General features: G+C 54.1%; 2 protein-coding genes across 2 annotated transcripts; one reads left to right on the top strand and one right to left on the bottom strand.

Annotated features, from left to right (window-relative positions):
- The first annotated feature begins 7,690 nt into the window (after positions 1-7,690).
- CCDC63 (coiled-coil domain containing 63) lies at positions 7,691-16,280 on the top strand. The gene is made up of 12 exons (XM_063173486.1): positions 7,691-7,759; positions 9,018-9,172; positions 9,619-9,808; positions 10,885-11,100; positions 11,869-12,050; positions 12,519-12,700; positions 13,367-13,575; positions 13,611-13,769; positions 13,917-13,991; positions 14,406-14,577; positions 15,230-15,424; positions 16,120-16,280. The coding sequence occupies exons 1-12, from the start codon at positions 7,691-7,693 to the stop codon at positions 16,278-16,280; spliced, it is 1,965 nt and encodes a 654-aa protein (XP_063029556.1).
- Positions 16,281-16,837: 557 nt separating this feature from the next.
- On the bottom strand, positions 16,838-20,778 carry MYL2 (myosin light chain 2). The gene is made up of 7 exons (XM_063173284.1): positions 20,661-20,778; positions 19,732-19,821; positions 19,045-19,120; positions 18,084-18,188; positions 17,335-17,410; positions 17,196-17,244; positions 16,838-17,089 (listed from the first exon to the last, which is right to left on the bottom strand). Exons 1-7 carry the CDS (start codon positions 20,661-20,663, stop codon positions 16,991-16,993), a joined length of 498 nt encoding a protein of 165 aa, XP_063029354.1. The 5' UTR covers positions 20,664-20,778; the 3' UTR covers positions 16,838-16,990.
- Between the last annotated feature and the right edge of the window lie 6,531 nt (positions 20,779-27,309).

Genomic DNA, 27,309 nt, shown 5'->3' with positions numbered 1-27,309 from the left:
TTCACCTGCAGTGCATCTCTGCAGCCTCCCTGGAGCCCAGAAAACGCTTCCCTGGCCTTTCCCACCTCGCAGACCAGATTTCCAAACAGTCAGTAGATGTTCAGAACACTGAGAAGCTGAACAAACAGATGGGGCAGGGGTCTGTGAGCTGCCAATGCAGATGTGGTTTGGGGTTTGCCTGCTCTGCTCTGTGCCAAGGTGGATTCCTGTGCCCTGGCAGGACCAGCTGTGCCCAGGGAGGGTTCTTGCTGCCAGAGCATCAGGGATACAGGGACTGTGTGAGGCAGCAGAGCTTCACCACGTGGTGCTGGCTGCCTCACCCTCACTCACTCCCAGATTTGGGGACACACATGTTCGATGGATGGATGGATGGATGGATGGATGGATGGATGGATGGATGGATGGATGGATGGATGGATGGATGGATGGATGGAAGGAACCAGCCGGTCAGTGGCTCCTGTGTGCCCTCCCACCCTCCACTGAAATTTCAGAGCCTGTTGAACCGTCCTGCGAGCCAAAAGAGGATTTTCCACCAGCAAGAGCTGTGTCTGCCCTCCGAGAGCAGCACATCCAGCTGCCTCCTCCCTTTCTCTCACAAGGGCAGAGGATTTGACAATAAAAAATGGAGCTGGCAAGCACTAATTGCTTGGGAGACAGCATGGCTGGCTGGGGCCGTGGGGACAGCACACCACAGTGCTCTAAAACCACAGATGGGTGCCCAGTGGGATATTTTGCCAGCTCAGGAGGAGATGGGCGAGGGCTCTGCACACAGGCGGCTTTCTAGAAGCAACACAAGTTGAGCTGGTAAATTATAAAATGCCACACTTGAGGTCTGTTACATAACGTCCCTTTACAGAACCTGGGAGCTAAATATAAAGGGAGTTACATTTTGGGCTGGTGTAAAACGATGCTCCAGAACGGGTTTGTGTGGGAAGGAGGCTCTGCAGAGCGGCGAGGAGCGGAAAGGCTTTCGGGACCCTGCGTTTGCTCCCAGCCTCTGTGGCTTGTTTTCTCTGCAACCTCACAAAAACCATGAACCCCCCAGGTCTGAGTTTCCCTCTCTTTAAACCAGGGACAATGAAAGCTCCGTTTCCTCGCAGCTGCGTTGTCAGGATTAATTCATGTTTTCAAAGTGACCTGAGGATCTATAGAAACCCGAATAGTGTATCATTATCCCGAGCTAAACTTGGCACAGAATATCAGCAGGCCAAATTCCCCTCCCACACTGGAGGAGAAGGGGTTGTGTCAGCACAGCCGAGAGGAAAATTCCAGCCGCTGTTCCCAACCAAAAAATCCAGAGGAGAAAATCCTTTTCAGGCTGAGACCCTTTCTTTTCCCTGGAGGAAATTCCCCCTTCATCAGCTCTGAGCAGAAGAATCAGCTCCCCCTCAAGTGGGCTCGTGCTGGTGTGCAGAGGGGCTGGATGGGAGTTTTGGGTGGCTCGTGCTCCCTCCCTTAGTTGATGGTGATGGTGATGGTGACACTGGGACGCTGCAGGACGTGCTGCCACCTCACTGGCTCTTCAGCTCAAAGGTGACAAAGCCAGGAGCATGTCCCATGGGAAACGCAAGCGGGGAGTGGAGCAAAGTAGAGATGCACAGAGAAGGTGTCTGTGCCAGGATTCTGCCTTCTTGGCAGTGATTTGGGGCTGTTGTGCTTTTTTTTCTTTTCTTTTCTTTTCTTTTATTTTTCTTTTTCTTTTTTTTTTTTTTTTTTTTTTTTTTTTTAATTCCACTACCAAACTCAGCATGGTCCTCAGTGTTCTGCTTTGCTTGCTCTCCATCAAAAGTTGGGAACAACCTGGCTCAGCTTCCTTCTCCTTCCTCTCTGCACAAAGTGCAGAACACAGTAAGCACCCAGAAGGGGGAGAGGGATTTCTGGGTCAGGTTTGGCCACTGAGTTTGGGGGGCTCAAGGAAGCCAGGTACGGGCTGAAGGACTGGGCTGGGGGACAATGCCACCACAGCCTTGCTCCTGCAATGATGGAGACACACAAGGACTGAGCTGGGACCAGCCCAGTCCAGCTTCTGGTCAAAGTGGGTGCCTGGCTCCTCCTCAGGTTTCTCAAAACCACCTGATCATCCAAACCCGATCCTGTGCCTGTGAAAACCCATCCAAATCGCTGGAAAAAAAATGTTTTCTGACAGGATGGAGATTTGCAAGGGAGTTGCCAAGCAACTGGCGCTGCTCTGCCGCCTCCTGCTCCTCTCCTCCCTCTGAGCAGGCGATGGCTGCATCCCTGAATCCCCTGCTCCTGGTGGCTGGTGGGACAGGATGCTCCTGGCTGCTGGGAATGGCTTCCCTTTTGCACATCCAAATCTCCTTCAAGCAGCAGGGTTTGAAACAGGCTCCCTTTCCCAACCCATTTCCGAGCTGTGCAGCTCCCTTTTGAACTAGTCCCAGAAATGTGGGGAAACACCCAGGAGGATTCATTATAACCCAGCTTTGCTTCATGTCACCTCTGCATTTCCTTGGAAGCTGCTTCAGATTTACACGAAGAGAAGCATGCAGCCCAAGCCCTTGGGATTTTCCTCGCTGAAGCTTTAATTTAAATGAACTCTTGAGTAACAACTATTACAAAAATCAGCTGATGTCTCTTGTAAAGCCTTGAACTAACCTCAAGGGCCGTGAGCAGACGGGAGGGGAGGCACTGATAGCTGGGATCTTGCAAAAGATCAGTTGCTGAGTGAGTGGCAATAAACAGCAATCCCAGCCAGCTTGGAGGGACGGCAAATGGACCAGACTGTTCAGAACAATCTGTTCCTGCTCCAGAGCAGGGCTGTGGTGCCGGCAGCAGCCTGGGAAAGCGGCTATTCCTGGCCTGAGCAGGTCTGAAACCCTGCTGCAGAAAACAGCGGGGCCAAGCCGGGCTAATTACAGGGAGACGTGTCCTAAATCAGACAAAAAGCCTGCGAGTGCTTTTGCTGGGCTGACTCCTCTCCAGGGAGCTTTGTGCTCTGCCTCATGCCACGGCCCTGCTGGCTGGGCCTGGCTTTCTGCTCCAGCTAATCCTGGGCAGGGCCGCTGGGATCCACTCTGGGTGCTCTGCCCGTGCTTGGCCGAGCTTCTCCTGCCTGGTGCCGTCACCTGCTCAATCAGGCATCCACGTCACTGAGCTGCAGCAGAGCATCAGGGCACTCAGCTGCTCCCCAGCGCTGTGATTGCTGTTGGAAGGGAGCAAGAGTGCCCAAACTTCTCCCATAAAGCCAAAACTGAGGAGACAGGAAGTTCTGGAGCTGTCCATATCGACATCCAAGTTGCAATTCATCCAAGATTTGTTTCAGTTGTGCTTCTTTTCGTGGGGCTCCCCAGGATTCTTTCCCTCCTGTGATTAACCCAGAGATCAAGTGGCCTTCATTTGATTTGGAAAAGAAAAGAATGGCATGCAGATGGTGCAGAACACCCATACAGCAATTTAATTAATTGCCTTTAAATGTTAATTCAGAACAGTTTCCCTGAGTGATCTTATACAGGCAAATCCTCAGTTGCCTTAAGCCACTTGCAGAGTGTGTTCAACTAATAAGGTATTCTTAGTCCTGACCAGGAGGCTTGCACAGGGCTGTAATCAGGAATGATTAATTTGAAATAGCTCTTCTAACCCAGGCTGTACCTGCTGTGCTCTCCTGTGCTGCCCAGCTCTGCCCAGAGCTGACAGGGAGATGCTGGAGTCCATGGAAAAGGGAATTTCCTTCCCAGCTCTCTCTGTGCTGCTTCCTCAGGCACAGACCACCCTCCCAGTGCTCCCCAGCCCAGTCTGGCGTGGAGGGTTTCCAGCACAAAGTCTGGATTTGCCCACAGACTTCCCTGGGGAACAATGGGGTGTGGGAGGTCACGGCGGGGATTTATTAGCTCAGCTCAGCCCTGGCCAAGAGCTCTGCCAGGCTTTGAGAGCTGGTGCATTGCAAATTCCAGCCTGGAGCAAACCCCTGCCTCCTGCTTGGGTATGAGGGATCAGCAGCACCACTGAGAGTAAATTTGTGCAGTTTTGCCTAATTCAGCAAAAAGAAAAAAGTCACAGAATCCCAGAATTATTTGGGTTGGAAGGGACCTTAAATCTCCTCCTGTCCCACCTCCTGCCATGGGCAGGGACACCTGCCACGGTCCCAGGTGGCTCCAAGCTCTGTCCAGCCTGGGACACTTGCAGGGATGGGGCAGCCACAGCTTTTCTGGGCAGCCTGTGCCAGGGCTCAGCACCCCATGGTGGCACAGGGAACCTTGCTCCAGCTCAGACAGTGGCACTGAGATGGCTCTGTCCTTGAGTCCCCTGCTCCGTGCTTCAGCTAAAATCATCCTGCAGTGTCTGTCACGTGCCAGGTTTGACCTCAGGCCAGTGAAATTTTTGGAGGTTTCTTCTTTCTGTGCTTTCAGCACATCCTCCACTATTTCCCTCCTTCATTCCACCCCGTGGAAGCAGCCTTTGAGCAGTAATTCAGTGTGCCTGCTGCAGCCAAAGGTGCCTGGGAGTCAGCACAGACAGGTGAAATCCACGTTATTTGGCTCTGCTGGAGTGGTGGAGCCTGCTGTGGGAGAGTTTCACCTTCCTAAAGTCAAAGCCTGGGGAACTTGCTCCTAAAGCAAGGCTTGAAATAATTCCCAGCAAAGGCACGGAGGAGACAGTTCACTGCTGGAAATCACATTTCACTCGGTGTCAGCAATTCAGGAGAAAACCATCTGCAGGAAATTACGATGACAATTTCCTCTTGGAGTGTGGAGAAATTACAGCTGTAATCGAGGAGGCAGCCAACAGCCTCTTCTCCCCCTGCCTCTACCAATTACCCTGAAAACCTTTCAGTCATGTCCCTGCACAGAGATGTCTCTACCCCACCCAGGAAGGACAGAATGGAAGAGCTGATGTTGTGCAGGGAGAGAACAGCTCAGCACCTGAGGAGTACCTGGTGTATATCTGAAATTAAACCTTTTCTCTAAGAAACACGGAGCAAAACTCAAGCCAGTTGCAAAATGCTGCAGGTCTACAACTCTCCATGTGTTTGTGATGGTTTTGGGCCAAAACTGGTCTTGCCTGCTGAAATCTGATTCATGCACACGTGAAGATAACATTCATCAGAGGAAAGAAACAAAAACCTGGCTAGAAAATGTGCTCATGGGACAACATTCACAAGCCAGGTCTTGGTAAGGTGACACCAGGAGGCCAAGAGATAGCTGCAGGACCACAGGACAACATTTACATGGGCAAGATCGTGATAGGACAAGGGGGAATGATACTAAACTAAAAGAGAAGAGATTAGATTGGATGCTAAGAAGAAATTCTTTACTCAGAGGGTGTGGAAGCATTGCCACTGGGTGCCCAGAGAAGCTGGGGCTGCCCCTGGATCCCTGGAAGTGTCCAAGGCTGGGTTGGATGGGGCTTGGAGCAGCCTGTGATAATGGAAAATGTCCCTGCTCAAGGCAGGAGGTGGAACTGGATGAGCTTTTCGATTCCTCCCAACCAAAGCCATTCTGGTTTTACAATTTCAGCAAATGGATGTAGCACGTGTCTGAATTCAGAACCTTTCCTCTGAGGTTTCAGCCATCAGTTTGTTGCCTGAGAAGATCTTTCCCCACCACCAGCTGCCTTAGCAGTTGTCAGCATCTTCCTGCTTATCCCAGCACTGCTGCTGGAGCTGATGGGAGTTTGATTATGATTTAATCCAGGCTTTTAGAGGAGGGGAAAAAAGAAAATTTTGACAGTTCCATATATAGCCCTGTGACTCACCGATTTCATGTGTCAAACACTAAAGACGGGTTAAGTAGAATTAAGTTCTGGATTTATTATAAATAGGCATTAAGTAACATGAATGTATTGCATTTGCATGAAAATATGGGCCCAATTCTGCAGCTCACCCCAGAGATTTGGTTTGACGTCGATGGGATGGTCCCAGGTGGGAGCTCAGCTCAGAGCCAGCCCAGCTCTGACCATCCCCTGCAGCCCCTGTGAGCTGGACCCAGAGAAACAGGAAAATCATTGCTGGAATCGGGGAAAGTTTACACTGCTTGCACAGATCAGAATTCATCCCTTAATATAGTACAATGAGTTTTAATTAGCCCCCAGATCTGCTGCTGAAGGAATAATTTCTGCATGTCAATCAGTGCTAAATGTACTTGTTAAATCGGGCAAGATTGGTTAAGTTGAAAATTGCATAAAAAGTCACTTTTCTTCTGTTTCTCCCAGAAGCTGGAGACGTTTTGGATTCAAATGTTATGGACAATCTCATCCTGCTCCAAATATTCTTCTGCTGAAAGGTCCATCCAGACAATGAAGTCACCCTCAGTGAGAGCAAGTGTGACAGTCAGGCATTGTTTGGGTGAAAAAAAGTCCTCTTTAGTCAAATCAGTGTTTCTGCAATGAGGGAGACAGACACAGACTCTACCAAATCAGAGCCCTCCTGAATAGTTTAATTTACTGACTTGCTCATTGCTAAACAATTGAGAATTGGTCCATGGAGAAGAGCACAAAAAGGACAAACAATATGGGCTGTATTTTGAGGCTGGACTAGTCCAAGCCAAGGAAAAACAAGATTTTGAGTGGCATTGTTTCTGTAAAAATAACGTTCACCCCTGCACCTCTACTTTTATTGTGAACTGGGGGTTTGGCCCTGTTTCTGCTGAGGGTGAAAAGAAGGGACGTGCCCTAAAACACAGCCAGGGCCACAGGGACTGAGTGACAAGCTCACCCCAGAGAGGTTCTGTTATTATCCCACGGAGCTGTTGCTCATGCAGGAGCAGCAGGAAAAGCTCTGGGAGCTTCCCCCAGCCCTGGTGGGATCCTCAGGCTCCGGTGCCTCCCCAGCAGGGCTCTGCCCTCAGCTGTGATTTTTCTTATCAAACACCACATTCTGCTTCCTGCCATGAATATGATTCCCAATTAAATGCCTCCTCAGAGCCTGTCTGGCTGGGAATTAGGCTGGGACTTGGTGCCTGGGCTGTTAGCTCATCAAAGTCTCCGGGATAACGGGGAGGTGCCAATGCTCCGCTCGGGGATTTTGCTCGCGGCTTTGAACTCGCTGCAGCCCTGCAAACTGGGACAGGCTGCCCTCTGCTCACCTTCAGAGTGAGCTCTGCTCTATTCTCCCTCAGCCCACAGCTGAGTAAGCATCTCCAGGGCTACAGAACACAGCCCCTGTGCTGCTGCCCTCCAGGGATCCCAGCGTTTGTGCAGCCCCTGGGAAGGAGCCAGCCACGCGCTCCAGCTCACAGGGAAAGGATTATGGTGGCTCTTGTGGCTCGGTCCACAGCTCCCGTGTGCTTCCCTGCATGGGGAGGAGAGAAGTGGGCATGAAGCCTCAATCTGTCCCCTAATCAGCCACCCAACATGTCCCTGTCCCCAGGGCCCTTCCCCAGTTTGGCAGCGCCAGCCATTGCTGCTCTGGGTGCCAGCAGTGGTGGCAGTGAGGTGGTGATGGTGTCTTTGTGAATAAAACAGATAAAAACCAGGCTGGAAGGCCAAAAATCTGGATGTGGACTGAGCAGCAGCCCTAATCCTGAAGCACTGCTGGAGATGGTGAGCCCCTGGCTGCTCCTGTTGGAGCAAAAGGCTTTGAATGCCAGGTTATGGCTCAGTTCCAAATGAGGGTTTCTCCTTGCTGTGGACACACAGCCAGGGATTTGATGGAGCTTCAGGTCTGGTTTTGGGGCACAGAAACCCCTTTGGTCTGTGTAATTTGGGGTCCCAGCAGCTCCTTGCTTGGTCCACCATGGGGCACCACCCTCACTCCACTGTGGTGATGCTGCCGTGGCAACCGTGGAACCTGGGCCAGTACCGGGCAGGACTGGGACCAGTTCTCTTCTAGGTTCTTCCCTCTGCTGAGCTTCTTGCTGGAAATAGGGGTGGATCTTTGGGAAAACCTGAGTGCCACTGTGGTTCTGTCTCCTGGCTGGAGAGGAAGGTGCCCTGTGTGGGGCTGAGCAGTGTCAGGGGACACAGGGACACCCAAGGGACTGCAGTCAGTGTGGTTGCTGGGGACCAGCTCTGGGGGTAAGGGCTGCAGGGTCCATCCAGTGCCCTCCTGGCATCAGTGGGGCAGAGGGGCTCAATCCAGGTGTTCTACAGGCACAGGGTGGGGGGGGGACTGGCCTCGCTGGAATTTCTATGGAAACCCAGGTACTGAATGGGATGTAACAGCTCAAACCATCTGTTCTTCCCCTACTTATAAAACTCGATAATTTCACGATGACATCACCAGAAATGCTCTCCTTTTACTCCTCTTGCAGCCATCTGTGATGGTTTCCTCATGTGCCAAACACGCGAGCGGGTGCTGAGGGATGGGCAGGAGGACGCAGCCACCCCATTACTCCTGTTTCATTTCTTCCCTTGGAAAGCAATCCTGTGCCTGCAGAGTTTCACTTGTTCCCTTCCCGAGGCGTCTACGGGGCAACCAGCAGAGTTAGACGGGAAAAATGAAGGTAAAATAGAAGGACAAATTAAAACTGGACTTCACAGGGAGCGTGGAGGATCTGCTGTGGGGATTTTACCCATGGCAATAAACATCCAGCAGGTTTGCTCCTGCCAGCAAGGTGCTGGGGAGCACTGGGGCTGCTTCTCCTGTGCCAGGAATGTCACCCTGGACTGAGATTTGGGTATTGGGAGAGGCAGAGTTGGGGAATTGGAGTCAGCTGAGGACACAGGTAGTGGTGGGTCTGACTGCCTTCAGTGCCTGCCTGCTGGGCAGTTTCTCAGCTAGAAGTCACCTTCTGATGGTCATGGACAGGAGCACTCCTGCTCCATTCCTGCTCCACTCCTGGGCTCGTCCATGTCCCCAGCACCAGTGGCTCTGGTTCTCACCCACGTGGTCCTCGCTGTTGTGCTGGGTGATAAAAGAGGTGACAACCTGCCATCACCTGTCCTCTGCACTGGTGGAGGTCTCTCCCTGTCCTGGAATGGAGGTGCTGGCTGCAGCTCAGCCAGCTCTGTGTGTTTTGGGTGGTGATGGAGATCTCAGGTGCCAGGGAAGAGCTGGAGCTGCTGCTGCCGCTGCCGGCTGAGTTTGCTCCACTGACCAAACCCTCCCTTGTCTGTGGCAGAGGAGAGAAGCCTCAGCAGACCTGGATATCACAGAAAAGGAGAAGGAATACAGGGCTAAAGTGGAGATCAGGCACCTGCAGACTCATTTCCATCATGAAGCCTACAAGAGGAAATTCTTCGACGCTGAAATCTGGCGGCAGATGCAGGCTCAGGAGTGAGTACAGCTCTGCTTGACTGCCTGGAGCTTGGGGAGTTCCTCCATGCCAAAATCACTGATTTATAGACTCCCACAGGCAGGGACACCTTCCACTATCCCAGGCTGCTCCAAGCCCTGTCCAGCCTGGCCTTGGACACTTCCAGGGATTGGGCAGCCACAGCTTCTATGAGCACCCTGTGCCAGGGCCTCACCACTCTCTGAGCAAGGAATTTCTTCCTAACGTCTGATCTCAATCTGTCTTCTTTTAGCTTAAATCCACTCCCTCTTGTCCTATTCATCTGCCCATATAAAACATTGCTCCCTCTTTTTTGACAGCAATCAAGGGATTGCTCTCGCTTTTTGATAAAGAGATCTGGGGACCACAGAGCAGAGATGGGGAGGGGTAAGGAGCTGTCCTGGCAGATGGGATGTTCTAAATGTCTTTTGCTGTTCCATTTTTGCAGAAGAGAAATAGCTGATCTGAGGCAAGAGCACGGACATGTGACAGCAACGCTGAAGCAGCTCTATTCACCGAGCAGCATGGTGTTTGTAAACAGGAACCGCATGAAGGTCCGAAACCTCATGCAGACCAGCATGCAGAATGATGCCCTGATCAAAGAGAGAAAAGCCCAGTTAGCTGACCTGGCCAAGCAGGTGAGAGCACCTGGACTGTTCCCTGCTGGAGTCACAGAGTGAGACCTGTGGCTGAAACTCCTCAGCGTAAAACACATTTAATTCAGCCCTTGGAATATTCCTCCTGGCAAGTGACACATGACAGTGACAAACAGAGCCAGGCTCCCGTTCAAGTCAGCAGCACTGACTGGAAAAGTGAGGTTGGATTCTCAGCCTTGTCCCACTGGTCCCTGCACCCCTGGGTGGTGGCACAAAAATCCCTCTCCCTCTCCCTTCACTTCTTGTATTCCCCTGAAAAAGAGGTAAAACGGGAACAGTGCTGTCTGAGGTGTGCCAAATACAGGAACAGCAGCATCTGAGGGATGCCCCATCCCTTCTCCTGAGGATCTGGTTGGATTTGGGCAGGAGGGGAGTGGGAAGCCAAGGGAAACGTGGGCTATGGAAGTGACAGTTCCCTTCAGGATTGCTCTCAGGGCCAGCTGCCCAGGCTGGACTCCAGGGAACATGCTGGGATAGTTTGCCATTGCTGGAGGTGCTGTAGAGCTTTCCCAGCAGGGTTAGCTTTCTGTCAGGGATGATGATAACTCTGACTTGCCTGAGTCATCCCTCCCCCACCTGCCCCCTGCTTCACCATTCTCCAACTGCTTCGCTCTTCCATGGATTTATTTCCTCTGGAATCTCCCCACTTCTGGCAGAAGTTTTCCTCCACTCCTTCCCAGGGAGGACTGCACAGATCCCTGCCAGGCCAGCACAAAATCTCTACCACAGCCCCATCCTCATTGCCTCTTCCACCTTGCAAAGCGCTGCTGTGCCATGTTCAGCACCTGCTGGAGTCCCCCCAAAACCAGCTGCACTTCCTTCATGACACAAAAAAACCCCATTCCCAGTTACAGTTCATGTTTCTGCATGTGCAGGGTGGGATCCTCTGGGATTAAAGCTGCACCTATAACTGAGAGCTCATTAATGACAGGGTTGCTGTAGTTCAGATCAACAGAGAGGATTTTCTTTGGCTCTGTGTCCTGACAAAAGTCCAGAATGTAGGGGTGGAGATTATACTTCCTGGGTTTTTTTTTTTTTTCCTGTGTGTGTGTGTGCAGGTTTTAGAGCTGGAAAAAAAGATAGCGAATCAAAGAGAATCAAACTGGAAGGAGTTGGGAGCAAGGACCCGCAAACAGCTGCATAAGACGATTGAGTTACTGGAGATGCGTCTGCGCCATGTAAGGAAACATTTTGGAGGCTTTTGGAGAACATTTGCGGGGTCACACAGGGGCCTGGCACCTTTCTGGTCAGGACAAAGCACATGGTGCAAACGTGTTTGGTTGCCACAAGCTGCATGAAGCACCTGCCTTGTTCCCCTGGCCTGATCATTCCCAGAATATTTCAAAATATCTCAAAGGCTCCTTCAGGCTTGGTGACCCAAATGCAGCACTTGTGCTGGGCCAAGAGGCCTGAGGGTCTGCACCTGCTTTGTGATCAAACTGGGCTGCCTGGAGCCACCTTGCCCTGGACAAAGCCAGCTCCAGCTCTCTGTTGTGACCAACCTGGTCTTCTGTTGCCTTTCCTCTCCTGGGGAGGAGGAGAGTGCAGGGACAGCTTCAAATCTCTTGGGCTGTGTTTTGTCACATACAACTTCCATGAAAAATCCTTTCCTTAGGATTTTTTCCTCCTGAGAAGCTGAGAGGCCTCAGGAACAAACTGTAACCAATGGTTATCTGCTGCTGTGAAATGCAACAGGTGCATCTGGGATTGGTCTCATGTAGTTGTTTCTAATTAATGGCCAATCACAGTCCAGCTAGCTCGGCTCTCTGTCCGAGCCACAAACCTTTGTTATTCATTCTTTTCTATTCTTTGCTAGCCTTCTGATGAAACCTTTTCTTCTATTCTTTTAGTATAGTTTTAATGTAATATATATCATAAAATAATAAATCAAGCCTTCCGAAACAGAGTCAAATCCTCGTCTCTTCCCTCAACATAAGACCCCATCACGGTATTTGACCCTGCCCTGGTCAAGGTCTTTAAGCAGCAACCTGAACCCCCCCAGTCCCTCACCAGCTCCAGAGCTTTTGCTTTGCTCTCCCCAGGTCACTGTGTGTTACAACGCCGTCGTGGCCAGGAACAACAAGCTCAGAGAGGAGACTGCCAGCCTGCAGATCCAGAAGGCCAGTTTTGACAACCTCTACTGGAAGCTGGAGAGAAGCCTGGTCCTGCAGAACAAGCTGCTGAACGCTGCTATCGAGCAAGCCACAGAGGACTACGACCAGTGGTAGGGGGCCTTGCCAGCCCTCTGGGCAGAACTTGGGGCTGCTGGGTTGTGCCAGTGATGAGTGTTCAAACACAGAGACCAGCTGAGGCTTCAGAGGGAGGATTGACCACTCCCATCTAGGTCTGGGTGCTGAGGGTTGGGTGCCTGGTCACTGTGGGGAGACTGGTGGCTCCAGGGTGTTTCATTCCATCTGTCCCAGATGTTTCTTTGGATGGGATGGATTGCCCCACGGAGAAGTCTGTTTTTTCTGTGTCTCACCAGAGCTGGGTACTACGCCTTAGTACAAAACCCCACCAAAATCTGTGTTAGTGGCTGTGAATTCCCTCTGGACTGACTCCACTCCACCCAGATGAGATCTGGGAACGGGCACAGCACCACAGGGGCTTTGGCAGGCCTGGCCCTCCTGGGAGTGGCCAGGAACACAGAGCCTTGTGCACACACGAGGTGTGAGGGCTGCTCTCCGTGCAGGATGGAGGATCTGGGGCGGATCTCGGACATCCGGGACGTGCGCTACAGGGAAACCATCCAGTACAACATCAGGCTGCTGGAGAGGAAGTGTGCCCTCCACCAGGAGAGCAGGCTGAAGAACTTCTTCCTCAGCAAATGTGCAGATCTCTCTGTATTGAAGGAACAGGCCAAAGCGAGAGAAGGTAACAGAGCAGGATTTGTGGCACAGGGAGCACAAACCTGAAGTCTGTGGCGTTGATGGGGTTGGGCTGCTCATGGTGGTTTATGGAACTGCACCCCAAAGGCAGGATGGGTGCCCTGCCCACAGCCTCCCCCACCCAACCTTCACCCTACAAACAAAAAGGCTGAGCAGTGATAATTGAGTGAGACTGAGTGTCTTGGGGTGCCCTCGGGACAGGGAGCTGCTCCTGTGTGCAACCATGGCTCCTTTCACCACAGAACAGGTTGGGTTGGAAAGGAGTCTTAAAACTCATCCAGTTCCACCCCCTCCATGGGCTGGGACACCTTTCGCTATCCCAGCTTGCTCCAAGCCCTGTCCAGCCTGGCCTTGGACGCTTCCAGGGATGGAGCAGCTGCAGCTTCTCTGGGCAACCTGTCCCAGAGCCTCATCACCCTCACAGGGAAGAATTTCTTCCTAAAATCTAATCTAATCTAACAATTCTGTCCTCCTGGGAGGGAATCCATGGTGTTTGCTCCATTCCCATGTCATCCCTGCTCAGTTTCCTGGTGGGAGAGGGACCCTCTGCCCCTCCACACTGCTCCCTCCTGCCCCAGCCCTGCACCAAACCCCACAGCACTGCAGGGAAGGCTCTGCAAAGGGCAACCACGGCTCTCTGTCTCTTTCTCAGCCTTTGAGGCAGCTGAGAGGGCCAAAGCGAGCCAAAAGGAGAGCTATGAGGTGGCCTACAAGCGTCTCCTGGAGCTGTCAGACGGAAACATCGATGATTTCTTGGAGGACTTCCTTGAGAAGGACAGGAGATTCTTCATCCTCTTTAACTTTGCCATTAGGCTGAACGTCAATAATGAGAGTCTCAGGCAGAGGATCGAGGCCGTCCAGGTCTGTTCCTGCCTCTCCATGTCTCCCCTTTCCAGGCAGCGATTTTGGGCCAGGGTGGGTTTGTCCTCTCCCGAGTGTCCTTCACCACTGCCCGCATCCAGCCACACAGGGAGGGTGAGGGGGATGCAAAGGAGCAGCCAAAGCTGAACTCCGCTGCGTTCTGGGAGCTGAACGTGTCTCAATGCTGCCACCGTGTACCCAGCACAAACACTGCAGGGTCCCGGGGAGCTGGGAGCTTTTCCTGGGAGTTCTGCATTTCCCTGCTCCCTGGGTTGTCCCCAGCCTCCATCTGCTGGGCCAGGTAGAGTTCCACCCCATGTGCTGCTGTTCCCATCCCACAGGATGATATGGAGGCCATGACAACGGAGAGAGAAAAGGCTGAGACAACCCAGACACAGGTCCTGCAGGAGCTGAAGGTATGGTGGCCATGGGTTCCCTCTGGAAGAGCAGCACATCCCTGTCTGTGGCAGCACTTGTCCCAGGGAGTCTGGTCCTGTAAATGCTGCTCTGGCCAGGGGCTGGAGAGGTGTGGGAAGGTTTTGCAGGGTGAGAGGGTGGCTGTGGGGCTCCTGCCAGCCCTGGGCCAGCATGGGCAGCTGGGGAAACCCTCTGGAACCCTTCAAGAACCCTCGGGACACAATGCTGTGCCCTGTGCTCTGGGATGACCCTGCTCAAGGTTGGACCAGACCACCCATTGTGGTCCCTTCCGATCTGGGCCATCCTGGCATGCTGTGATTCTGTCTCCAGGCTGGAACTGGGCAGCACTGGGCTGGTGGGGTCAGCGAGGGGCTGGTGTGACACCTTTGTGACAAAAAAACCTTTGCTGGCAGGCAAAAATAGCAGAGACCACCAAGGAAGCCAACAAGTATGAGAACAAATACAAGGAGAGCAGCCAACTCCTGGGACAGATCCAATCTCGCATTGAGACCCTCTTGAAGGAAATGGACTGTGACACTACAAAGATAGTGAAGCCTCTTGGGGACAGCTTGGTGCCAGTTTTTGGTAGGTCAGGGCTGCCCATCTTCCTGTGTCACCACCCTGGGAGGTCCTGTCCGACACCTGCTTGCACTGTGTTTAAATTGAGCTTTTGTTTTCCTCTGTCCCATCAGTCACGTGTGCCCTAAAGTGAATTTGCAATTCCAATTTCCCAGCAAATTTAGGAGTAATTTGGATTTTTAACATCCCAGTGGATCCCCAAACCCTCATTGTGGCTCTGGGTGCTGAAGTGCAATGGGGGTCGGCCTCTCCCCCCAGGCAGCCAGCAAGAGGACAAGGGGACTTGCACCAGGGGAGGTTCAGGTTGGATATTGGGAAAAATTTCTTCACTGAAGTAGTGGTCAAGCATTGGAACAGGCTTCCCAGGGAAGTGGTAGAGTCACCACCCTTGAAGTGCTCCAAAAATAAAGAGTATGTGGCACTTTGTGGTATGCTTTAACAGGCAGGGGATATTCAGTATGAAGATGGACTTGATGGCTTTGGAGGTCTGTTCCAACATTAACAACTCTGTGATTTTATGATTCCATGACCCAGCCAGGGAGTCAGGCTGCCCTGAGGGAAGTCAGTGGATCCCCCGCTCTGCAGACGGCCAGGGCTGGCTTTGGGCAGGGTCTTGCTGCAGGGACACTGTGGGACAATATGGCTCCTTCCTCCCCAGGCCCCGTGGAGAGCAAGGTCAAGGAGTTCCTGATGAGGGAGTCCCTGCTGCGCTACACCTCCCTGGACCGCTCCCAGCGCGCCCAGGGCTTCGTCAGCCCCCTCCGGGAAGCCTCCAGCCACCTCTGGACCATGGACAGGGCCAAGCTCTGCCCACACCCCCCAGACCTGGAGGAGAGCGCTGACCCCAGAACCGGTGAGCAGGGACGGGGGAGAGAGGGGCCATGGCTGGGCAGGAGCCGCTCCCAATCCCCCGTGGCTGCCTGGCTGAACCCTGCTGCCCCATGTCCTTCCCAATGCATCCCCTCCAGCTTGTCCTGCCCCACCGCGGGGTGTGAGGCCTGTTACAGTGTGTGTGAGGGGTGTGAGGCCTGTCAAAGTGTATGAGTGGTATGAGGCCTGTAACAGTGTGTGTGAGGGCTGTGAGGCCTGTAACAGTGTGTGTGAGGGGTGTGAGAACTGTAACAGTGTGTGTGAAGGGTGTGAGGCGTGTGACAGTGTGTGTGAGGGGTGTGAGGCGTGTGACAGTGTGTGTGAGGGGTGTGAGAACTGTAACAGTGTGTGTGAGGGGTGTGAGGCCTGTAACAGTGTGTGTGATGGGTGTGAGAACTGTAACAGTGTGTGTGAGGGCTGTGAGGCCTGTAACCGTGTGTGTGAGGGGTGTGAGAACTGTAACAGTGTGTGTGAGGGGTGTGAGGCCTGTAACCGTGTGTGTGAGGGGTGTGAGAACTGTAACAGTGTGTGTGAGGGGTGTGAGAACTGTAACAGTGTGTGTGAGGGGTGTGAGGCCTGTAACAGTGTGTGTGATGGGTGTGAGGCCTGTAACAGTGTGTGTGAGGGGTGTGAGGCCCGTAAAATTGTGTATTATGGGACATCTGTTCTCTTGGGCAGCGGAAGAGCCGCTGGGCCGGGAAGAGCTGCGGGAGCTCGTCATCCAGAGGCAGCAGGAGGAGGTGAGCAGGCCCCCCAGCGCGGGCAAGAAGAGGAGGAAGTTCACATCACCTGGTGCATCAGGGAGCCCATCAGGGTCCAAGACCCCAGCAGGGAATTAAAGAAGATGTTTCATTCTTGAGCTTCTGCATGCTGCGTATCATTCCATCTTCCTTCTCTGGAAGGAGCCCAACACCTTTCACAGGCCTCAGAACCTCACCAGGAGATGTCTTGGCATGGCTTCACTCACTGCTGGCAGCACCTGCAGCCAGGGTGGGATTAGCTGCTCCAGCAGAGGGTGACATCCCTGTCACACCACCCAGGGCACTCCCCACAGCCAGAGATGGGGACCATGGTGCCAATCCTGCAGGGCCTGGCAGGTGGGGTGCAGGGCATGAGTGTGCTCATAGGGTGTTTCCTGCTAAGCTGGCAGAATCTGACAGCTCTCTGCTGCCTAAAGGAAATCTGAGATCAGTGCTGGCCCTGGGAGCAGGTGGGATGGGCACAGCCCAGTATGGAACAGGCTGGTTTGGGGCTGGGGGTGGGAATGGGAGGCAGAGGGACTCAAGGACACATGAGGGGGACGTGCAGTAGGTGTGGGGTGCTGTGGCCAGCAGGGTCTGGAAGGGTCTGATGGCTCCCACACCACACAAGCCCAAGCACTGCTCACACCAGCAGCTGGGTTTCCTCTTGCCAAAAGGCTTTTTAATGTGAATGCCATTCCCGTGCCAAATTCCCAGGCACATGCCTCTCCAGGGGAAGAGGAAAGGGAACCCCTGTGTGACCCAGGGAGAGGTGATCTTGCAGTGCCAGCCCCAGCCCTGGGCCTGGGCTAGTCCTTCTCTTCACCATGAGTGATGACATGGACCAGGTTCTTGTAGTCCAGGTTGCCAGACATGTCCGGAGGGAAGGCAGCGAACATCTGATCGATCTGCCAGGGAAAAGCAGTGACAAAAGGTGGCATGGGAGGGCTGGGAGGAGGGATGGGGTCTGTTGGGATGGAGGGAGGCTGGCAGAGGGTGGGAAGGAGATCATACCTCTTCCTGGGAAAACCTCTCCCCCTGCGTCATCAGCATTTCCTTGATGCTGCAAATGAGAGAGTGTGGTGAGCACTGGGCAGGTCCTCATGGGGACACCCCCATCACTCCCTGCCACAGAAACCCCTGCTGCACTCACTAGGCAGATTTCAGGCCTTTTCCCTCTGGATCAAACACCTTGAATGCATTCAGGATTGTCTCCTCCGGGTCGGCACCTGCGGGTGACAAAGCCACGGCCATTGGAGATGGCAAAGGAGGAAACCACCTGCAGCCTCCTGCTTCTCCCAGCCTCGGCGGCAAAATGGGGGGCAGACTGGAAAGTGGGGCCCTTGCAGGAATGCTGGACACTTGAGTGGAGTTGGTGGCATGTGGAGGAGCAGCCGTAGGGGTGGTGTGTGAGCACAGAGCAGGCAGTGTCGCCACCACTCTGGCATCCAGCGTTTATCTAATCTTGGGGGTATTTATAGAGCTCCAGGCACAGCCCTTGGGGCCCTGCAGCCTCTTGGAGATCTGCATTCCTTGGGTTAAGTACGTGATTCAGGGTGCAGCCAGATGGGCTGATGGGTCAGAGTCTGGCTGTAGGCAGGGGGGCCACTGTTGGCACTGCTGCTGTCAGCAGGCTCAGAGGTGCTGCAAGAGCTGTGCCCTCTTCCTATGGGACAGCAGCAGCAGCAGCAGCAGCAGCACAGCCATTTGGGTTTGTAAATGCCTGGGGAAACTGAAGCACAGAGACCATCTCATACCCCCCAACAGTTTGGGGAGTCATCGGATAAGATCTGGATCTCTGGACCTAGGGGTGGTCGGTATTGTAAATCAGCAGGAGTTCTGGGGTATAGAAATGCCACTGGGCACCAGTGAGCACCCCCAGGTGCCCAGGTGCCCTCTCACCCTTGAGCTTCTCCCCAAACATGGTGAGGAACACGGTGAAGTTGATGGGGCCTGGTGCCTCCTTTATCATCTCATCGATCTCCTCGTTCTTCACGTTCAGGCGCCCTGGGGAGAGCAGCTATGGGTCAGTCATGGATCTGAGTCCTGCTCTGCATGCTGGGGGCTAAAATACACACCACAGAACCCTTTCCTGGGGATTTTCCCCCACTGGAGGGAAGTAGCACATTCCTGGGGAGCCACCTCTGACAAGGAATGGAGGGAGCAGCAGGGAGGTGGGAGAATCATCTCCAGCTCTGGCTTCTCCAGGGTCACAGAACAGAAGGATGAAAGGACTGAGCTGTGCTCCTTCCTTGCCTCACTGCTCCATGGATCAGCCTCTTCTAGCCCTCCTTGGAATGTTTGGGCCAAGACCACCGGCACTGGGTTTCTCCCTGTCCCCCAGCCCCAAAAGCAAACAGGATTGAACACCTACAATCCTTTTTCCCGAGGCTGGGCTGTCCTTGGAGCTCCACTGCTGATTCATGCTGACCTCTGATGGCAGAGCCAAGCCTGCAGTGTCACGGCCTCCCACAAATCCCCTAAATCCCCTTAATGCCCACACGCCCCGGGATGCCGTGGGATGGGCACAGCCAGGTGCTCCTAAGGGAAAGGCAGGGAGTGCTGGGCTGGGTAATCCAGGAGTGGCCCCAGTGCCAAGGGGAGGAGCTGGGAAAGGCAGGGATGTTGGGCTGGGTAATCCAGGAGTGGCCCCAGTGCCAAGGGGATGATCCGGCCCTGCTGTGGGAGCTGCTCCAGGTCACCCATGAGGGATCTCCCAGACTGGCAGCCTTGGGTTGGGATCAGGAGGATTTTGGCAAAATGGGGGATCGGGTGAATGAGAGGGGCTTGGTTAAATGCCCCGCCCTGCCTTTTTTCTCAATTAACAAATCTGGGGAGGGGAGGATGCTGAGGCTGGGCTCACCGAGGGCAGCAAAGGTGTCTCTCAGGTCTGCCTTGTCGATGAAGCCGTCCCGGTTCTGATCCATGATGGTGAAGGCCTGCAAGCACAGGGGCAGGGCAGGGAGCACAGGGAAAGGGACAATTGTCAGCCTTTGCAAAGGCTTTAGCACCTTTCTCCTTCTCCCTTCAGCTTGGATGGGATAAGGGCATTTTGAATCCTCCCAGGAGGGGCTCTGGGGGTCTCACTCACCCTAATCCCACACAGCACCCTGGGCTGATGTCAATCCAAACCCCAAAGCTGTACAAACCCTTTCCTTGCCCAAATCCCTCTCACTCCAGTATGACACCAGGCAGCCTGAGCCATCAGCTCCTCTAACTGGGGCCAGTTATCCCTGGAACTGGGATCTGCACAGGACCACATGCCTGCTGTGCAGGGGTGAGAGCTCCTGGCCAGGCAGAAGCTGGGGGATGAGCTCCAGCTCCCTTGGATGTGCTGATCCTCTGAGGGAATCTGCCTCCTGGGAGCTTGGAGGCTTTGCCAGATTTAACAGTGTCACTGAGTTGTTATTCTCACTTTTAAAATAAAACAACCCAAAACCGATCCTGCTGCCTCCTGGTATGAGCCAGCTGCCACTTGGGAGCACCAAGGAAAGAGCTGAAGGTCACACCACATCCAGGACCCTCGTTCCTTCCCACCAAACCCACCTACCTCCTTGAATTCCTGGATCTGGGCCTGCTCAAACATGGAGAAGACATTGGAATTGGCACCCTCAATCCTCTTCTTGGCTTTCTTGGGTGCCTGCAGGAGTCCAGGTATGCACCATTAGCTCGCTGGCTTTTTATGGGGTCAAATAAAAGCCTAGAAATGCCCTGTTCTTTCTCATGACTCCTTGGTGGGAGCTCTGGGCTGGGGCTCTCCTCCCTGGAGGCTTGGTGGTGTCTCCCTGCAGCTCTGGGATACTGAGGGGCATTAAGATTCCTGCTTAAATTTCAGCTCCTGGTGAATTTAGCCAAATAAGGCCAAAGAAAGATGAGGAGTGAAATCACTTCTCCCACCGGGGTGAGATATCCCCGTTGGAACCCTGGTTTTGGGAGCACTGCTGAGGTTGCACATAAGGGCTGGAGTCAGTCAGTGCTTCTTTACCCTGCTGTGCAGATATTAAAATATGGCTTAATTAAAAATCTGCCTCCTCCTGCACTGAGGCTTCAAATAGTCAGAAATGGGTCAATGTGTGTTTTAAAGAGGACCGAAGAGCCCCTTGCTGTCCCACCCAGCCCATTATCCCTCATTCCAGTGCCTGCTCCTGCAGCTGTTTCCTCTCATGGGGGGCTGTCAGGAGGAGGATTTTGGGGGGCACAAAATGTCCCTTCCTCTCACTGCATGAAGGGAGGGAAAAGAGAAAAATGGCATTTGGACCCTAAAGCCATCTGCCCTCATTTGAAAGCTCTGCTAGCATGGGGGACACCTCTCTGCTCCCTGTGAGATTCTGCTGATCCCCCCAGATGCTCCTCACCCCCTTTCCGAGGCAGACAAAACCCTTGGCCCTCAACTCCTTGCTGACTCCTTTGCCCCCTGCCCATTAAGCTGTTCTGGTGAAAAATCAAATTAATTTTCTCTCTTGGTCTCTCAGCACTCACCATGGCTGTGCTCAGCTGTCGATGTCACTGTGAGGGGTGTCCCAGAGGCTCTCCCTCGCTCCCCCCGGCTGGAACAATAAATACACCCCCCTGGGGGTTAAAAATAGCCCCATGCCCACTTTTGGCTGTAATAGGTAATTTGGCCGCCCCCAGCCCTGTTGTCTCTGCCTTTCTCTGTCCCTCTCTCTCTCTAATCTGGAATGGCAGCTTGTTGTTGTCACCGGCTGACGTGACATGTGAGCCCGGCGGGGTTTCAAGGTTAGCCAAGCTCCGGTGGCCCCCAGCTCCCACACCGGGGATGCTCGGGGACAATCCCACCTGCCTTTGTCACTCGGGCCGGCGCCGGGCTTGTCCCCTCCGCTGGGAGGGCTTGGCCCCAGGGGACCCCCCGCTAGAATCCCCCAAGTTTTGGGACACGGATGCTTCTCCTCGGTGCTTCCAGGAGTTTTTGGGAGCCCCATCGCAGCCTTGGCACAGCCGGGAGCTGCTCGGCTGCCCGTGGGTCGCCTCCCTTGGGATGCTCCCTTGTCACCCAGCCCGTGTCCGAGCGGGGACATCCCCGGAGCTGCAGCCCCGTCCCGGAGCAGGATGCTGAGCTGCGGCAGAAGCTCAAGGCACCAGGAGCTCCTCTCTCATGTGTCACCCCCACTGAGGCACCTGTCACCCACTTGAGCCGAGCATTTGCTCGCCCCGATCCCGGTGGGACACACACATTTAACCCTCCCGATTCCGGGCTCTGTCCCGGGGACACATCCTGCGGGGATGCCGCTCACACCGCCCAGGCTCCGGCTCGGCAGAAAGAGCCAAGGAACCCAGGGGCAGCAATCCCACAAAACCTCTGACATGTCCCTGCTTGCGGCTGCCGGGACCGGGCGGTTCCCCTTTGTCTCCAGCCCGTTCATTCCATCCCCGCTCCCTCTCGCCTTGCCCGGGATGAGGCTGGAGGAGGATTCACACTGGGGTGGGAACGGCGCTGCCAGCCCCAGGGATGCCCATCAGCCCCCCCCAGGCTCTGCGGTGCCATGGCCGTGACCCGGTGGCCTCGCTGCCTGGCATTGTCCCCTCCGCATGCCCAGCAGGGCGGTGGGCGAGCAGGGAGGGCTGGGAACAAAAGGAATTGTGAAACCGGATCCCTGGAACTCCGGGCTCTGCCCAGACGCTGCCCTTGTTCTCCCGGAGGTCACAAATATCGTGTTTAATCCCTGGCACTCGCCCGCCCCGGCCGTGCCAGCGAGGATGGCATTGCGGGGAGGATTTCAGCAGGCAGTTCCAGGAGATTTCAGGGGGGAAGTGTGTCGGGAAAAGTGGCTGTGGAGGAGAAAAACTCCTGATCCGGGAATGACCATCTGGCTTGAATGGAGCTGCAGCTCAGGGAAGGGGTTTCAGGGTGTGTTTTGGGGTCTGTGTGAGCAAAAAGGGCAGGAGAAGGAGCCGCGGGGGCAGAGCTGGGGCCAGGAGCAGCCCCGGGCACAGCCGGGGACGAGCGGGATCAATCTCGGCACGGACGCTCCCTCATCCTGCCAAGTTCAGCTGGATTCATCGTCCAGCCGAGCCCAATTACCTTAATTTGTGGCATTAAGGAAAAATCCATAAGCATCAGGGAAGCGATGTGTGGTGGTTCCACCGGACTGGCCATGGAGCCGCCCGGGCTCTGCCCGTGCCCATCCTGGGGCACGGCCCAGCAGGAAACCCTGGAGCTGTGGAGGCCTCCCAGAATGTTATTTTGCCAGGAAGGACCATTTTTGCCCACCCAGCCTGAAAGAAACCAGACCTGTGTCTCTCCCTGGTGTTGGCCTGGTTGTGGTTGGGGTCTTTGGAGGGCTAGGGTGCAGAGGGTGGCACAGAAATCCGGGGTGGGAATGGGATGCAGATGGCTGCCAGGGTTCCTGCTGTGGTTTGTAAGGCGTTGCATCTGCTCCACTGCTGAAATCCTCTGTGCTGCCCGGGCCACATCCTGCTCTCCCCTGAGGATCCTGCTCCAGCCCGCAGATGGAAGCGCCTCCAGGCACATCACATCCTCCTCCTCCTCTGGATATTGGGGGGCTTGTTGGCCCCCAGGAAAACCTGAGCGCTTTAAACATGTCTGTATGCACCAACCTGCCTCTGGAGCCCTGGAGCGAACAAAAGAGCTGTGGGAAGTGGCTGCAGCCTGTGAATGGATGTCAAGGAATAACACACGGATCTGTGCCACGGCAAAATCAAGCATCGTCCCTCCTTATCTGCAAAAGAGCCTGTGTTTTACATGAAAAAGCCTTTCTAATTAATAGGCCAGCCCCTCTTGAGCTCGATAAAAAATGGAGTCAAAAGGATTTGATTAACCCCTGCTCCGTGCCGGGCGTGTGCTCTGCCGGAGCCAGGCCTGCCCGGGGCTGATAACGGCTCCGTGTCCCCGGAATCCCGGCAGCATCCCGGGACCCCCGGGCCTGAGCACCCTCAGAACCGCCCTGGGGGTGTCCTGAGCCCCCTCAGAGGGCTGGGGTGCTCCAGAGCCAGCTTGTGCCACACCGGTTCCTTCTGAATATCCTCTGCTCCAGCCGGTGTTTTTTTCAGTGCTCAGACACATTTGCCTAAACTAATACATATGTATACACCCCGGGACGTTCCCATCCAAACCGATGTAAATTACCTCTGACCAATGCGTTTTCCCAGGAAATCAATGCATTTTAACACTGGATAATATTTATGAAATTGAATCCTTTTTTTTTTTTTTTTATTGAAGCTAATGCAATTCCCTTCTGTTTTATGCATTTTTATTAAACTAATGCATTTTAAATTAAACTGTTGTATATTAACTACAATGGCTGTGGGTACTTACAGTAAAGAAATATATGTTTGCTGAAATCAATACATATTCCAAACCTGGGAATTTCCAGTTAACAAGGCCATATCAAATATAACAAATGCATGTACCTGCTTAATTCGATGCTTATATACAACTAGCTGCTATATTTGTTTATTGGTAATGATTATTTTAAAGGGGGGAAGCATATTAAGGGTAGAAAGATAGATTCCTGCTGGGAGCTGCTGCTGGAAGCTGCCAGAGGTGGTCACCCCATCCCTGATGCTCGAACTGGGGAGTGTGGGGGTGACCCACGGGCTCTGGTGCTGGCTGAAATTCATCTCCTCTGGCACAGACTGGTTTCTGTGCCCTCCATCACATCCTTGCAGCTCAGTTCCCGTTGTGTGAATTCTGGGGACATCCTTCCCTTGCCCACCACATCCCCCACAGCTCCTTTCTACCAGCAGCATCCTCAGGAGATCTCAGAGGGTTTTACCCGTCTCCCCTCGGTGTTTAGAAGATTCCCACGTGTGGCAGTTCGTTCCGGGCAGATTTGATGCCGCAGCTTTGCCTGACTCAGCTCCGTTTTCCCTTGGAAAGTTCCAGCACCGTGGTTATGGCCGGGAGGGTTTGCCCAGCTCGGGAATTTGGGCAAGAGCCGCCACCTGCCTGACAGAGCCGGGGATGGGGACGAGGACGGGCAATTCCTGAGTCCCAGGGTTGTGTCCTGCCCCGAGAACAGGATGCGGTCCTGGGGGGAGCCGCAGCATTGACAGGAAAGCCACAAATAGCCGCGTTATCCGCCGTGAGCGCGCCAGCGGCGCCGGGGCTGAGATAATTCGGGAGAAGCAATACAAGAGGAAAATTAATTAAAGAGCATGTGCTAATTGTAGGGGAAATGTGCATGCAATGAGCAGCCGAGGAACTCTCCCTGCACTCCTGTGCCCCCTTTGCTCCTTTCCATCCCCTCACTGTGACCGCTCGTGTCCCCCCGTGTCCCCCCCGTGTCCCCCCGGGTCCCCGGCCCGGCCGGCGGGGACGCGCTGCAGCTCCCGCGGTGGCCGCCAGGTGGCGACGTTGTAGCGGGCGCTGTGCGGTCCCGGCGGGAGAGGGAGAGGAGAGGGATGGGAAAAGGGATTGGGAAAGGGATTGGGAAAGGGATTGGGGAAAAGGGATTGGGAAAGGGATTGGGAAAGGGATTGGGAAAGGGATTGGGAAAGGGATGGGGAAAGGAATGGGGAAAGGGATTGGGAAAGGAATGGGGAAAGGAATGGGGAAAGGGATTGGGGAAAAGGGATGGGGAAAAGGGATTGGGGAAGGGATTGGGGAAAGAGATTGGGAAAGGGATTGGGAAAGGGATTGGGGAAAGGGATTGGGAAAGGGATGGGGAAAGGGATTGGGAAAAAGGGATTGGGAAAGGGATTGGGAAAGGGATGGGGAAAGGGATTGGGGAAGGAATGGGGAAAGGGATTGGGAAAGGAATGGGGAAAGGGATTGGGAAAGGGATTGGGGAAAGAGATGGGGGAAAGAGATGGGGGAAAGAGATTGGGGAAAGGGATGGGGGAAGGTATTGGGAAAGGGGCTTCTGGGACCCCAGGACTAAACCCACTGGGGGACAGGTGACAGGGACTGCACAGGATGAGGACAGAGCTCTGCAGCCGCTGTCACAGCGTCCACAAGGGATGTGCCCAGGGCTGCAGCTGGGCAGAGCTCCTGGGCAGCCCCAGGGCCTCACACATCCCTGCTTATCTGATGGCACCGCTGTGCCATGGTGAGGCTCCTGGTGTCCCTCTGCCCATCCTTGGGACAAGGTGATGGAGCAAGCCCCAGTCAGCCCTGGGTCACCGTCAGCACCTCTCACTGCCAGCATCACCTCTGGGCTGCCTCATGGGGCCAGCTCACTGCACAAAGGAGTTACGTGGATCACAAACAGGCAGCAGGGCAGGAATAAATTAATGCCTGGAATGGGAGTGGGCTGAAATCTTTTTTTTTTTTTTTTTTTTTTTTTTTTTTTTTTTTTTTTTTTGTTAAAGTACACAGAAAAGCCCCTTCCGTATTTTAATTAAAAGCCTTTCAGGAGAGGAGGCAAGGGGCTGCCATTTACAACGGGCTATTGTCAGGCACACAAAGCAAACGGGGCTGGAGACAAACTGATTTATTAACCTGCATCTCACAGTGCTCCCCAGGGCGGGGTGAGCCCTCTGTGGAGGGGGGTGGCAGCTCTGGGGTCCCCCTGGGGCGCTGCAGGGCCGTGGGGCAGCCCCCAGGGGACACAGGGGACACAGGGGACACAGGGCTGGTTTGTGCCACCCCGCAGCTCCCCGTCCCTCCAGGTGGCTCAGGGTGCAGCCCCTCTCCTCTTCCTCACTGCTCCCATTGATTTATTAATGATTTGGCCAAACAGGGACATTCCTCCTAAGCCCACAATTTAATTTGCTCACCAAAGATGCCAGGTTAGTTTTATTCCTGATTTATGAGCAGGCCCCTGCAGCGATTCCCTGGGCAGCAGAGCAGGGCAGCGATTTGTGGGGGTGAGATCAGCTTTGTGGGTGCAGGGAGAAGATCCCTGTCCTGGTGGTGTCCAACAGCAGATGCCAGGAGCTCCTGGAGCATGGACAGGCTGGGCAATCCCTGCTGCTGGCACGGGGAGGAACCAGCTGTGACCACTCATCCCACCTGGGCTCACTGACCCACCCACGGGCAAACCTCCCCTTCCTGAGGGAGGGATGGCAATGATTCCCACCTGGGATCTCCCCTTGCAGGGCCTCTGCTCCCACCCCCAGCTAATTACAGCCTCATTAAGGTGAGGCAGCTTCCTGGCACCACCAGCAGCCCCAATCTCAGTACCAATCTCAGTGACTCCCAGCGGTTTCCACTCCCTGATTTTTATGATTTGGGGGATGAGGGGATCTATTTATGGCACTTGGGTGGCCACAGCAAAGTTGGAGGTTTTGGCCTGTGTGCCCCCAAGCAGGAGCAGCACCTGGGCATCCACATTTGGGGTCTCAGCATTTGTAGAATTTGCTGTTGGTGCCACCAGTGTGTTGGGATTTCAGCTCTCCCAGCATTTTCATCTGGGGGTCCCCAGTTCCAGGCAATGTTTGCTGCAGGACCACAAGCAGGATTTGCCCCTTTTCCAGCCAGCTCTGAGGCAGGGAAGATGCTGGTGCAGGGCTCACAGGAGCATCCAGGCTCTCTCTCACACAAACTGCCTCCACTCCTGCAAATCTTCCTTTGAACTTTGATTTTCTGTTCACTTGCTCTTCTGCCTGAGGCGCTTTGCAATCGTGGGATTGTGAGCTGCTCTGAGTTTCTCTGAGTGGAAGAGATGAGAAGAACCAGATCATTTCTTGGCTGTTTGTGCTGCAGTGTGGGGCCAAGGTCACTTTGTGGGTCTGCCTCACCCTTTTGGACAATTTCCCACACCTGTCCCTGTAAGAATTTGGAAGCACCTGCAGGGCAGGGTGCGGTTTGAAGAGTGTCCCTTTTCTTCGGTGTCTTCTGAACTCAAACTCTGCTTTTTGGAGGAATCCCAAGGGCCCAGCAGCAGGGTGATACCTGGGCAGTGAGGGGCTGCTTCCTCCCCAGCTTTGTGCAGAGGGAGGCTCCAGCAATGCAAGATTTGCTGCAGCAAGGAGAGTGAAGGATTACAATGACCACTGCAGGAGCACTGGTGGGTTTGCTGGTGTCAATGTTGCCCCATCTCCCTCCAGCCCTTCTGGGAGCACAGGGATCCTCCCCAGCCCAGAGGAGACACTGCTGCATGCTTGGTTTTATAAAACAAGTCTATAAATTAAGACAGTATAAAGTCATAACAGCTCAGACAATTTATTAGGCAATATGGAGAAAAGACAGATTTACATGGCTTGA

The sequence above is a fragment of the Melospiza melodia genome, chromosome 20 (assembly GCF_035770615.1).
Source record: "Melospiza melodia melodia isolate bMelMel2 chromosome 20, bMelMel2.pri, whole genome shotgun sequence".
Lineage (NCBI taxonomy): Eukaryota > Metazoa > Chordata > Aves > Passeriformes > Passerellidae > Melospiza > Melospiza melodia.
This window is presented reverse-complemented; position numbering and strand designations above follow the sequence as displayed.

Excerpts from the sequence above, each read along its gene's own strand:
- MYL2 (XM_063173284.1), bottom strand. Across the intron at positions 19,121-19,731 it reads AGATCCAGGAATTCAAGGAG|GCCTTCACCATCATGGATCA; the intron begins GTAGGTGGGTTT and ends CTGTGCTTGCAG. Across the intron at positions 17,090-17,195 it reads AGAGGTTTTCCCAGGAAGAG|ATCGATCAGATGTTCGCTGC; the intron begins GTATGATCTCCT and ends TTTCCCTGGCAG.
- CCDC63 (XM_063173486.1), top strand. The coding sequence starts at position 7,691 with ATGGGGCACCACCCTCACTCCACTGTGGTGATGCTGCCGTGGCAACCG. Across the intron at positions 13,770-13,916 it reads TGTCTCAATGCTGCCACCGT|GATGATATGGAGGCCATGAC; the intron begins GTACCCAGCACA and ends CCCATCCCACAG. Across the intron at positions 13,992-14,405 it reads AGGTCCTGCAGGAGCTGAAG|GCAAAAATAGCAGAGACCAC; the intron begins GTATGGTGGCCA and ends CTTTGCTGGCAG.